General features: G+C 33.1%; 1 protein-coding gene across 9 annotated transcripts in view; it reads left to right on the top strand.

Moving 5' to 3' along the window:
• Positions 1-13,662, top strand: part of LOC117109397 (rho guanine nucleotide exchange factor 10-like) — a 128,570-nt gene that overhangs the window by 45,350 nt on the left and 69,558 nt on the right. For 7 of the 9 annotated variants that reach the window (XM_033251729.1, XM_033251733.1, XM_033251732.1 and 4 more), the window contains 4 exons: positions 615-635; positions 10,263-10,365; positions 11,775-11,950; positions 12,599-12,778. In XM_033251729.1, coding sequence (XP_033107620.1) covers positions 615-635; positions 10,263-10,365; positions 11,775-11,950; positions 12,599-12,778 — 480 coding nt within the window. The remainder of the gene's footprint in view (positions 1-614; positions 636-10,262; positions 10,366-11,774; positions 11,951-12,598; positions 12,779-13,662) is intronic. The other 2 variants (XM_033251728.1, XM_033251730.1) reach the window with 2 other exon arrangements.

Here is a 13,662-nt window from a genome sequence, read left to right as displayed (position 1 = left end):
GAAAACATCATGAATCAATATAATATAGGCTGTCTTATCAAAAAAGAATAAAGCTGACAGAGAGCAAATGAGAAATACTTATAAAACTGTAAAATGATTGGTCTATTTATCTATGCATACTGAGTATCTACAATAATAAAGAACCAAGGGTGTTAATTGCAGAGACTAGTCAAATAAACTATCCATATATATATATACTTGCATTTTCAACAACCATAGGATGAATGTTGATATTTCAAAATAATGATGTAAAGATGATGTAGTCTTTGACCTTTTTTATTTATGCATTCCGGTTTCATATAGCCATTGGTCATTCAGTTTTGTCTAATTTGTTGTATATTCATATTTTCCACCAGCCAATAACCATAACTTTTCTAAAATTTATATGTGGTTTATCAGCCAATTATCATAGGTTTATATTAAGTTCTGGTTTATGCATATTCATATTTCTTTCAGCCAATGCCCATCAAGTTTAATTTTTTTTTTTTTATGGATATTTATATTTCTCAGCCAATAATCATAAATATTTCTTATTTATTTGTGGTTTATGCATATTCATATTTTTTATCAGCCTATGACCATATAGTTTTTTTTTTTCATTTTGTTTTGCTTAGCAGTCACCCTTGGTGGAATGGGTAAGTTGCTAAATAGCTAATATTTTAACATTTCGTTTTAAAAAAATTGTTGTGTTTTGTAAAGTATATTTTTGTTTTGTTACTAATTGTTTTACTTTATCTTTTTAGTATAGTAAATCATACTTATTTTTTTGCATGCATTGTTTACTATTGAATGAAAATTTAGTAGATCACAAATATAGTCACTGCTAGTCTTTTTTATACCTGGGTCCACAAACTACCATCCACTGATTATAATTATTATATCCACCTTTGATTGAAGGTCTTTCAAAAATAAAGTTTGCTAAGTATATATAACAAGTTCTTGCCTATTTATTCTTTGAGTTTATTTCTGAAGGGAAAAAACAAAAGTAGGAATAGGATTCTAGTAGATGTCTAATACTGCATGATTCTTAGGGAAAACACTGGAACATTTCAACCATTTTCATAGTATTTTTTGTTAAATATACGGTAACACCAATTTTACATACAATTGATACCTGTTTTAAACACCGATTCACTCTCATTATTAACATTATTTGTAGACATTTTCATATAGAGTGGAACTAAATGTAGCTATGTATATTTTGGATGAAACATATACTGCTTATGTGTATGTAATATATACTTAAATATTAAAAAAAAACAAGTTAAATTTCCTTTCCTGTAGAAAAAAACTTGAATTTCATTGCAATCACAAGAAGAGCAGTAATGAGAATTGAACCGGGTACCAAGATTATGCAAGGATCTCCATGGTTCACCGCACACACAGTCAACTATGACCAGTTAGCCAACTTTAGAAGAAAACTCATTTTGTAGGATTTGAATCCATCACCTTAATATTTGAAAGCTTGCGTCTTAAGTACGAAGCCGCGTGTCCGCCTACTTAATTTTTCATCTCGAAATGTAGCGTTTCGCCACTGTATCAATCGTTCATTTACATTTGTCTCCCAAAGCAACTACAAGAGAATTAATTGCGTTTGTATAGCTGCTGAAACCAAATTTCCATAGTTTACTCTTAAAGGGTGCGATTGATAGCATAAACATAATTAATAATTGAAAAGTTTCACATAAAATCAGTATATCAGTCACTGGGTTTTGCAAAACCACTAATGAATCTTTAAGTACTAATGTATAGTGCAATTTTGAAGGTTTCTTGAACCTGCTCAAGTATGTGCATTAGTATATGAAACCCATTTCAGACACTACAGAAGTATTACGGTAAACACACCGGGATTGTTTTCTGTCTAAATAGATTGATACACCAGCATGCTGGTTTACTTTAAACCGCCTAACACCCTATTGCTGCAATATTGCATTAACTGTTACTGGTACTTGGTTCTACCAACTGAACTCTGGGCAATGGGCGGCCTGAACCGGCATTGATTTTAAGGCTGTACTTCGCGTGTCCCTCTATTACTGTTTGGTCTCTCGACTAAACCACTGGCTTGCTCTGTCTAAAATGATCAGGTAGATTTTGCAGTATTTAAGCTGGCCTGCACTTTGAGGCAAGGTTGAAGTTGAATCAATGAGCTAATCTGGTATTTAAAGTTTTAACTGCCAAATTACGCCATTGTGTTGGACACTTTCTTTCAGAAAAGCATCAAGACTACCGCAATATTGCAATAACAAAGACACGTCTGTGCGAAAGTTTATCTGCCGGTAATATGCCAGCCTGCAAACTATTGCAATGCGGCTACATCAATCTGGAAGAGGCTTTAGATACAATATTTGTTAATGAGCTATACAGTAGTATACGAGTATTGCCTTCTATGAACCAGAACACAATTATAGTATGTCTTCATCTTGATTGTGAAACACGGCAACAGATCAATGAACCATGACGCCACGGGGTGCAGTTTTGTGTTTGCGCATAATTAATTTGAATTGCGGATTTAAATTGCTGAAGGGTTGGAAGGGAAGTTAGAGATGTAGTGTGTCCATCAAGGCCTTTAATAATACAGGACAAATTTAATGTGAATAAATTTAGTTAAGGCAAAACTCGTTGAGCCACAGAATACAAGTATGATATTTTAAAAGTAGTAAACAAAAACATCCAATCAGGCTATGATTTAATTTTAACACGTTGACTGCCAGACCCTTTTTTAAGGTTCCTTCCTGTGTGCAAAAACAAGTTTACATATACAAACATAATTTTTTGAAATTTTATCTAGTCATATATCATTATTATTATTATTATCATCATCGAAATGATGTGTCTAATAAATTGGCAGAAAAGTAATTGGGGGTGAGTTTACTCGTCGACGGCACAGTAATAGAACGTTTTATTGACTATGCCAAGTGCAAGTTATCTCGTCCGCTTTTTTGCATTGGTTGGTATATATGTTCAAATGGTGCCCCCACTTGTGCCACTCGATTGTACTACCGGCAACATAACACAACAAACATACATACGTCATGTGTACGGTATCATCTAGGTGTATCTTCCCCAAACTACCAGCCATTGAGTCTGTGGTTCCACAAGAAGTTATAAACGCTAGAATGTTAACGCGATTTTGACGAGTATACTCGTCCCTGGCACCCTCAGCAACACCCTGTGAACGAGTATACTCATCGCTGGCAGCCAACGTGTTGAGTGTCCTTATTTGTAAAAATTTGTCTCGAAAACAAATTCTCATTGCCTTTGAAGATGCGGTTGTATATTTGCATTAGCCTCTTTTGACATTGAAATATGCACAATTTCCGATTGACATTGCCAAGATTTTACTCTTGTTTTGACACTGTGGTCACTTAAATATAACTTTATGAATACTTAATTAGCACAAAAATAATTTAAAGCCTTGGTGTATGGAGAATCTTTGAATAATCTTCATCTTTCCATAGAGGTCACACTTGCCGTAGAGGTCAAATTATAGTTAATTAATGTTGAAATAAACTGCTTATCCTTGTAGGAACTACGCGAAAACAAATTTCAACATACAATATTTTATGAATGCCAAAATACATATATTTTGGATTTTAAAATGCTATAATATGACAGAAGTTGGATCAAATAGGCTTAAAAGACATTTGGAAACAGTGTTAATGGGTCACTCAGTCATTTAGGATTTTTTTTAGTCTTAATTCTTGTGTACCACAAAGGCTAAAGTCTATAATTAATTAAATTCATTAATTAAAGTTTGAAACATCCTATTGCGTGCTCTTTGAAAAAAAAAAATAGTTGACCCTAGATTTGAAGAAAAATATGGTCAGGCTTATGCAACACATTTTTTTTTTCTATTCATAATTATTTATGTTTTACCTAACTAATTGTTAATATAAAAAAATTTATTTTTATATCAATTCATTATATTAATTTTCATTTAATTGCACGTTTAAAAAAGTCCGGTAGAAGTTAATTAGGCATAATTTTTAAATGTTTAATTCGAACCACATAAGGCTATGTACTCAGATTAAGATTAAAATGTAGATAAAGTTTTACTTAATACTAAATAGTCATTTTAACCTAGAATGTCAGTTTATGTTATTTCATTTTTTTTTTCACTGTTTTTTCCTGCTAAATGATTCATATCTGCATGATTCAGCTTGTCACATTAACGCAATTCATTCTTTCATCAGCTTTTCATGTTTTTTTTTTCATCTTGCATCACCACAATTTGCATGTCTTTAATGTTTAAATTATCAGTCAATTATCATTGTACTTATCATAGCTTGCATGTCAGTCTTGTTCCAGCCTTGTGTAAAAATTGCCTAATAAGTTTATTTAGCTTGTGTCGATAACCCAGTGTATATATTATATAAATTCCTTTTTTTTTTCATTATGTTTTTTCTCTTGTAATTAAAGCCTTGGCCTAGAGGGGACATTTTGTGATTTATTACTTCCTTTGGAACACCACTAATAAAGATAAACTTTCAATAAATTGTCACAACCCACACACATAGGACTTTTTCCCTCAATGCAAGTTGATATTAATGAGTTGTATAATGATAAAAATTTGTAGAATGTTACATTCTTGAAAATATTTGTATCCTTTGGTGCAATAAATAAGGGTAATATTGACAGATGTTGTCTTAAATAATCTCCAGTCTAAATTTTCAGTGTATATGATACAATATATTTTTCGTATTAATTACAATTTTATAGGATAGTTTTATGTTCACTGAAAATGGAATTTTTGTTATACCTTGTTTAGCGAACCCTCCTAATGCCAGTGGTGATTTTGATTAAAAATAAACTTTTATTTTTGGTCAGTAAGTGCAACATCCGCCACGAAAAATGAAAATTTAAATTAAAACAAATTTTTTTGTATTACGCTTTCCACTGTACCACTGATATTTATATATTTTTATATATTTCATTTTAATCTGTTGTTTTCTGAACAATTGCAAGAATCCTCCATATTAGTGTTGTCTGAAAAATTCTTAATTATGATTTTCAAATATATATTGATCAAAATATGTAGTTGGCAGGTTATTCCAACATTTGGAATAAATTATTAAAATCTGCCATTTGCATTGAATCACCACATATTGGAATGATAATAATTACTGGCTCCAGGATAAGTGTTTACATTATTGACGCATCCTTCATTTGACTCTTCATATATTGTGATATTGTAGTAGCTATGATTTATCTAAAGCTTCCGGTCTATGAGTTGCTATCTTTAATGTCACCAAACCATGCTACATTTAATATGGCTTTTGGTAGTTTCGTAGCTGTGTCTCGCTACATTGTGTAATGCTAGGGCATGCAGCAATGAATTATCCATGTTTAAAATTTGTTGCTACATTAGTGAAGCCAAGTCATGGTACATTTTAATTTAGTTTATCACATCTTATAGCTTATCATACAGTAGCTCTCCTTGTTGGTTTTTTGTATTTCCCCATGCGATCGTAGTCCATATAGCTTTGATTTAGCCGAGCTGCTTGATTGTAGTTGCTACAGTCTATAGCATCAGGCCAAGGTAATTTTAAAAAAATTCAGATATCAATATAGTATTAGGGCTTTTCTTATCTTTAGTAGGTGATGTTTTGTTAAATAATATTTTATTACATTTAATTTATCATCCCATGATCAATCAATCTAAAAAACTGTATGGCACTGATGTCCATATATTAACCCAGGTCCTGGTTTCAGTTCCTGTCAACTTTTATAAGATTTTTTCTCGGAACCAAAAACAAATCCACTTCTTATGCCTCCGAGTGGGACTTGATCTGTAAGTTTATCCCGTGAAAGAGAGTGCCACATATGATTAAAGTAAGGTAGATGGTTTAAATGTGCAATGGCAGACATTACAAGATGTATCGGATAGTGAAAATAATAATTTGTAATCTTTCTAATTGGAAATCGGAAATTTGGTCTGGGAACTCGCGGTAGTCAAACTGCAGCACCATTTGACTTAACGCCCACATATAGTGGACACATATGATATAAACATTGTCCTTAACCTGCCTAACTCTCAATATGAGGGTTATACTCGAGGAGCCAAGTTGATCAGACGCCAATTAAAACCTGACGCTGGTCAGGTTTCAACCGGAATCTTCAGCACAAGAAGTTGGAATGATTCCTCTCGTAGATAATTGACCTTTAACCTCAGTGAACATTATGGTCGCATAGATCCATGCTGGACAGGATTATAACTGAAGTTTTAGCTGCACGTGGGGCTCATGCTGTGAATCATACGGCTCTCTGCCTTTAGTTGGTTACTTAATTACATTAACTCAAGAGGAAACCGATGAAGGTTGCCAGGGTACTTATGATATTATACCATGAACTGAGTTGCAGCGTTCCATACCGGTATCCACATAGAACATTCCAAACCCGTAGGAGATTCGCTTTTAGGAAAATACTCCGGAACCGTGAGAATGTCTCGTGATATTACAGGATGTTGTAAGCATCTGCGAAGTAGTTTGAAGGTAATTATGAGATGATGTATTCTAAAATGTAATCTCGCATATTTCATTAATTGCTAATTCATTACTAGTAATGCATATGTTTTTGTGTCTGAAGTTGTGAGAATTTCTCGCAAAATACCAAGTGCCGGTTTGTTCATTTCTTCTTTTACGTTACGGTTGTTTCAAATTTTTAGGTTTTATTGGTAGTTAGATAATTTCTCCCAAGTAATTTTTTACACAAGTTTATGTTTAATGCCAGGCTCCGAAGGAAAAAAAATTTGATATGTTGTATAACTGATTTTTCTAAGACGCTTGAGGAGTGTTTTACAAAAAACTGGTAATTGGTTAATTAGATATAGATTTTGGAATATTTAAAAACTGGGGAAAAGGGGGGGGGGGTGTAACCATCCATTTACCCCAGTTTAAAAATATTAAAAAGTCTCTGTCTCATAAACCATTCTTGAGTTTTTTGTCAAGCACCCCTCAATTGTCTTTATAAAAAAAAATCAGGTTTTTTTGCCTCTGGAACCTGGTTATTATTAGTTTACTTAGCCATCAAGGAAATTATTGTTCTCACATTGTAAGAGCATCCATGAAAGTTTCTACAGTATTTATCTATTTGTCTGTCTCTATGTCTGTCTGTCTGTCTTTTTACTATTACAATCCTAGGTGGTCACTTTTAACAGTCTTGCTGTGAAATCTTTCTTGCTGATGAATTCTCTTTTAACCAGAGTTGTTTGTTAACATTTTATTAAATTGGAGATAAGTATCCAACCTTGTTAAGCCTTTGTTTTATATATTGTTATAACTATTTATCTTTATATTGAAATGCCTCTATATCCGTGATATATACTGTAATAACAATAATAATAATAATAATTAAACATTTAAATAGATAGTAAATCGTAATTGAACTGACCCTATTCTAGAATATAATGTTGAATAGTTAGTCTTAATTATTACCAATTTCATCTTATTAGGTGCTATAAGAAAGGAATTGTGTCTGTCCTTTTCTTTATCTTTACAGCTTATTGAATGCAAACAGCCTTATTTTAATCAATTTAATTTTCTTATACTTAGTATTACTTCTTATATGAATAATGTTCATCGCTTGTTCTTTGCATCTTGTTAAATGTAATATGTGTGTTCATCTCAAAATATAGATCATACATAGGCACATTGGAAATTACTCATTCTATCAAAAGTAGCGAAAGGAAGTTCAACATTGATGTTTTTTATGTTTTATTACCCTGATCGCTGGATCAAACCCCAGTGGACGGTACACTCAACTCTCTGGAAGTATTCTATAATCGTGCAGCTGGAAGTCAACTCACTGGCCCCTTGAACCTAGTATCAAGGAGTGCAGGTCTCCACAGGTTGAGAGAAGAATCTTCAGGGAGATTTGGTTTAATGAGCCTTTTCAACACATCTTAATGCATTTTGCTATTTGAGATGATAACCATTGCCAGTGACTTCAGGCAGATAATAACACAGTCAGTGTAAAGCAGTAGGAGCGTGTGTCTACTAATTGATAAGGTTTTGTTTTTTTTTGGCTACTTTTAAAGGTGCATTAACACCGAATCAGAAAATTGAATCATTGTGTAAGAATTGGGACGCCGGCGTTTAGCGCATCAGAAAACGCCTTCTGAATTTTGGTTCGGATACGATGTGAGTGAAGCTGAACTCATGCATGACCTATCCATGCTTTCTGTGTTGGCAATTCACGTGAATAACTACAAGTAACAGATTAATCATATTTCCTAGTTTTAATTTTGGAAGACTGTTATTTCTATCTATGCCTATGACACATCCCATCATTTTTTCCAACTGGATTTACTTTTACAACTTACAGGAAAGATTATAGCAAAGTGTCTACTTGCGGACATTAGACACAAACATACAGACATTTAGTATTTCTGGTATATGTGATGCTTGCTGATTTTGGGGATATTCTGTTGTGGCTCATGGGTAACTTAGTCAAATGATACCAACAAGTTGTCAGCCTCAGATAAGACTCAATTCCTAGATTTTTCGCTCAACGACGTTCGTTGGCCGACGTGAATCCATTGCGAACACAATATGACAAGACGTGTAAAACAGATCTGTCCACTCAGATAGCCACCAAGAAGCAGACTGTCGCATCATCAAGTATGGTACCCACAGACAGTGGCGATGTATTTGTCTCCCAACCATCTCTGCCTGAGAAATGGCCGAAATCTTTGAAGGCCTATTCCTCAAATACTGTTCTTTAAACAGCCATGTGTTTAAACTCCTGTAACTTTGTAACGAAATGTCAGATTTAAATGATTTTTTTGCCATTTTATAACTTTCATTTTACTGCTTCACCCATTATTAATAACTAAAAATTGATTGTTAGCAGGGACTGGCTGTTGGCTTGTCTTTGCCACATATTTAAGGTGCTTGTCTTTCAATCCCGTGGACCTGGGTTCAAGTTCTGTCAAGTAATAAGATTTTTTTCACAAAAAAAAAATCGCTTCCCAAGCCCCTTAATAAAACTCATTATGTGTAGAGCATCATTTGTATACAATATATGTTTGCCTTGTGAAATGGATTTCCACTTATTATATATGAAAGTGTTGAAGATTGCTAATTAGTAAATAAACTTCAAATTAGTAGAATATTAAATGTTATGACTGGGAAATATACAATTATTAACTCAAATTTAATTATCTGATTAAACGAAATACTGTACATCTAAACGGTAATGCTGTTCCCTTTTGTTTGTCTGCTTGCATTTCAATACTCACCTGCAGATCTCACAATGAATCATATTTGATTAATTCATTTCCGGGAATTTTTTTTTTCATGTGTTCAAATTGTATTTTTTTTTTTAATGTCATCGTCGACTTGCATAAGAAGGCAAAGGCCATCTGCTTAGTAATAGTGTTGAAGAACTGCCATTTTGAAGTTTAGTGAAGGGTGTATGATTTTCTTGTGCAATAAGGAAAATCAGTATTGTATGTTAGTAGTCATGTAATTTTATGCGAATATTAGCCCATGATGATTATTGCAGCAAATAAATTCTTGAATCTTGAATCATGTCGTTCACAAAGCACATAATTCAGGGATTACAAGGTGAGCAAATGTACCACGGGGCTGAGGGTGGAGGCCAGATTTGTGGTAGAGAATAACTAGCTACTTCCCCTTCCCCTAACAAGCTCTGTCGCTTATGGGTCTGCAATTAACAAATGTTGCTTCAGCCAATTAGGAACAAGGACTTTATGTTCAGGATATCTACATTTTCAAATAGATTAAGAATTGACATTGATAAAAAATATTGTCCATTATATCTAATATAACATTGTTGTTGCTATTGTTGATGTTGCTGTTGCTTTTGCCGTTGTTGCTTTTGTTGTTATTATTAATTTACTATTATTTCTAATATGATTACTGTTATCGATTGTTGCATTATTTTAAAATTTCCCCCTCTCCTTTTTTCCTACAGACTTCACTTTAATTTTAGTTGTTTTTTAGTTTTTATTAATTTATTCACTTTAAGTTATTTATGGTATCACAATTCATGTGGTAAAGCAATAGCACTGCAATTCTCTTTTTAAGTTATATTTGATTATTATTAATATTGTTATTGTTGTGATTGATGTTATTATCTCCAAGGATCATATTTCTACTAATTCTTACGTAATTCAGGAGATGCTGAGGAAGATTGTAAATTCAAACTATTCAAACTTTTATTATAAAAGGGATTCTAAATCTAGATTTTCTTACTTGCCAGACTAAGTTCTGTGTTGGTTTTTTTTTTTTTTTTCCCAGGTGAAAAGTAAACGAAGTTTAGACAAAGTACGAAGTCTGTTTTTCGGTGGTCGCAGCACATATGCATCAAAAGCGCAAACCAAAGAAGAAGATTTGGAAGAAGGTGAAATTTCATGTTTTTGTATTGGCAGTGACTATTGCTACACCAGTTTTAAATGAATTCCTAAATTCTGATTGGATGTTATGGTCCCAGCCAATTCATACAGGCAATAACAACCAATCAGAATTAGGAATTAATTTAAGAACAGTGTATAACAATAGCCACTGTCTATGATGTGTAATTATTAATTTGCAAAAACTAGTTTTTGGATAATCAAACAAAAATCAGTATAAAGTTTGACCGTTCTAGGATTTTTCATCAACGGAAATTGGAGGAATGGAATTTTTTTTTGCAGCAGTATATAATTCAACAGTGTTTTTTGTGGACATATAATTAACAACAGGTGTTTTGTCGGGGGGGGAAAACGTAAAGCTCTTTTTTACCCTCTTTTGTATCGACAAAATGTCTGTAGGCAAATTGGCTATTTCTTAGTAGCATTGTGTGTGAAATGTCATTAGATAAAACTTCCTGCAAACACACATTGGCATTTGATTTGGTTTTAATATTTGCAATTTTTTTTTTAGTTCTTTTATATTTAACTTTAGTGTTGTCTCATACCGACAACTCTATAGTTGTTAGTATGAAACCTGTGATTCTAAACCAGTCATCATCAAATGATTATTTTATAAATGTTAAACTTTATGATTCTGTTCACAATGACCAGAAAAAAAAGCACCTTGAACAGGTCTTCCATAATTGATTATGTGCGCTATAAAAATCTCGTAGAATAATAATAAAATTATAAGTTATGTTGGATGGATGGATTTATTTGATTTAAACACCAAGGATAACCCATGAAAGTCTGAAGAAGACTTATTTCCAGTCGGGTTTTTTTGGAGGTGATTGGACAGTACATTGGGATACAGTCCCTTACTCTTTTCTGAATAGTGTACTGCGTTCTTTAACGTGCACACGTGCTATAATGCACATGTGACCAAAGGTTTATACATCTCATCTGAAACACTGTGCCCTACCATAATCTGCATTTCAGCCCTTCAGCACACAAGAAGAGCAGCGACTGGAATTGAACCGGAGACCTGGTGATCTCCATGGTTCAGCGCACACACAGTGGCTACCACGAGTTTAGTCAACTGAGCTAAGCAGCTCTCTTGTTATCATAACTGATTTTGTTATTAATGTTAGCATTATTATTTTTCTTAATTATTGCATTATTCATTATTATGATATTTTGGTTATGTTTGTTATAATAATAATATTGTTGCTGCTGTTGATGTAAATATAGTCAGTGTTCTTTCTATAGTAAAGACTAAGTGTATATCTTGAGTTTTTTGACATTTTTATTATAAGCACAACTGAATACGCAGCTCATAATAGTCAGGCTAATAGTCAAGCATAATATCAATCAACACTATACCATCCATCAATCTGTTTTAATTTTATATCTTTGACAGACCCCGAGGAAATACACATCTACGATGTGAAGCTCTGTCAGGCTAAGCATCCTCCTCCGACGCTTCCCCCGCAGCCTGAGGGTCTCACCCAGGGACAAGTAGTCCGTCGTCACATCCTACAATCGATCATGGACAGCGAGAAGTCGTACATGATGTCATTACAACGTTTAATTCAGGTGAGAGTGTACTCGCTTCCTTGTACCATTGACCGATAGAAAAAATGCATCATAGTTATAAAAATACAGCCCATGGATGAGTTATTGTTTCCTGATTGGTGAATATATGGACTTGAGAAAGTGTGCTGTGTTTTGATTGGTTGATTTTTGCATTTGAAAAACTTGTACTGTCTTCTGATTGGACGGGTGATAAACTTTAGACATTTTTTTTTTTTGCTTTGTCAGGGACTTAGTTATGGTTGGTAGAGCCACCCAGCCTTGAAGTTTTCCACACAGTCTAAAACTAATTCCATGGCCTTCCACCTACCTTTATTAAACCCTTTCCCCATCATTATAATCCACTTTTGTTATTTAGAGTTTACCATTGTTATCACCTAAAATAAAGAAAAAAATAAAAAAAATAAAATAAAATAAAATTTCTATCACCCACCCTTAGTTTTTGACAGCTACAACCCTACTTTGTTATTGGATAATTATTTATAATAATACTATGGTTCATGAAGTTTTTGTACTTAAACAAATGTAGGAGATTTTTTTTTTTCTATCCACAGTTATATAAATTATTAATTGTTTAATAGTGAAATAACTAATTGTATTATGATATTATCATATATTATTCAATTGAATTATTTTTTAAATATATTATAGTCTTACGAAAAACCTCTCCTAGAGAGAGAACCACCGTTGTTGGAGAAGGAAAAAATCAAGACAATTTTCTACCGAATACGAGGCATCTACCAGTGTCACTTAATGTTCCAGATTGCCCTCTCAAGTCGTGTCAAACATTGGGATGAAATTGGTGAAATTGGAGACGTTTTTGTAGCATCTGTAAGTTAAAGTTGTAGCAGTTTACAAGAAAATAATGATAGTAATGCTATCAAAATTATAAATTAAGTCATAACTTGCTAACTGTTTTTACTGTAAGCTCAATTCAGTAGGATGAGAATATAATTGCTATCTTAATTGCCAATATCCTGTATTTAGGGAGACTAATTCTTGTTTTGCAAAAAGCCCACCACCCACTGATAATGAGGATTTGTTCGTTCATTCGTTTAAGTTCAAAATGACAGTGGAAGATCTGTCTTCAACCAGCTAACAGTTTCCTCATCCAGTTCAATCAGCCCAGGCATGCCTCTTCTTGGGGATTTGTAGACGTCACAGTCATCATTGCTGTGCATGATGGTTTGTGGCTCTCCACAGTCATAAATTGACCCAGGCTAAGTTGGTTTTTGCCTACCACCTTAAAAAATGGACTTTTCAACTTTTCCTGTCACAGCAGAAAAGCCATTTTTTGTTCTGATTTCTTTTCTTTCTTCTATCTCTTTTCCCTGTGATTTTGCCCAAGATTTTTTTTGCTACCTTCCTCATTGTATCTATCATCTTTCATGCCTGGATCTTCTACTAACTTAGTACAAGCTCAGTTCATAGTAAAATTCAACTCAGTAAAATATGACTTGTATATATATTTTATTAATATGTGGCAAAGACAAGCCAAACCAGTCATTCGTCGCAAATCGTGTTTCAGAGAAAATGGCCAAAACATGCTGAAATGTCAAATTTTTAAAAATCTATTTTATTGCACTAAACTAACCTTTATATATCTACATATCATTCTATGCTGTTATTTTCCCCATTTTCAATGTTAAAACAATACTTTTTAAGGATTTAAAGATAGTTTCTGCATGAGAAATGCCTGAAATCATAAACTTTGA

Source organism: Anneissia japonica, unplaced genomic scaffold (assembly GCF_011630105.1).
Source record: "Anneissia japonica isolate Jap-2015-1 unplaced genomic scaffold, ASM1163010v1 scaffold287719_len1884721_cov185, whole genome shotgun sequence".
In the NCBI taxonomy this organism is placed as follows: Eukaryota; Metazoa; Echinodermata; class Crinoidea; order Comatulida; family Comatulidae; genus Anneissia; species Anneissia japonica.
This window is presented reverse-complemented; position numbering and strand designations above follow the sequence as displayed.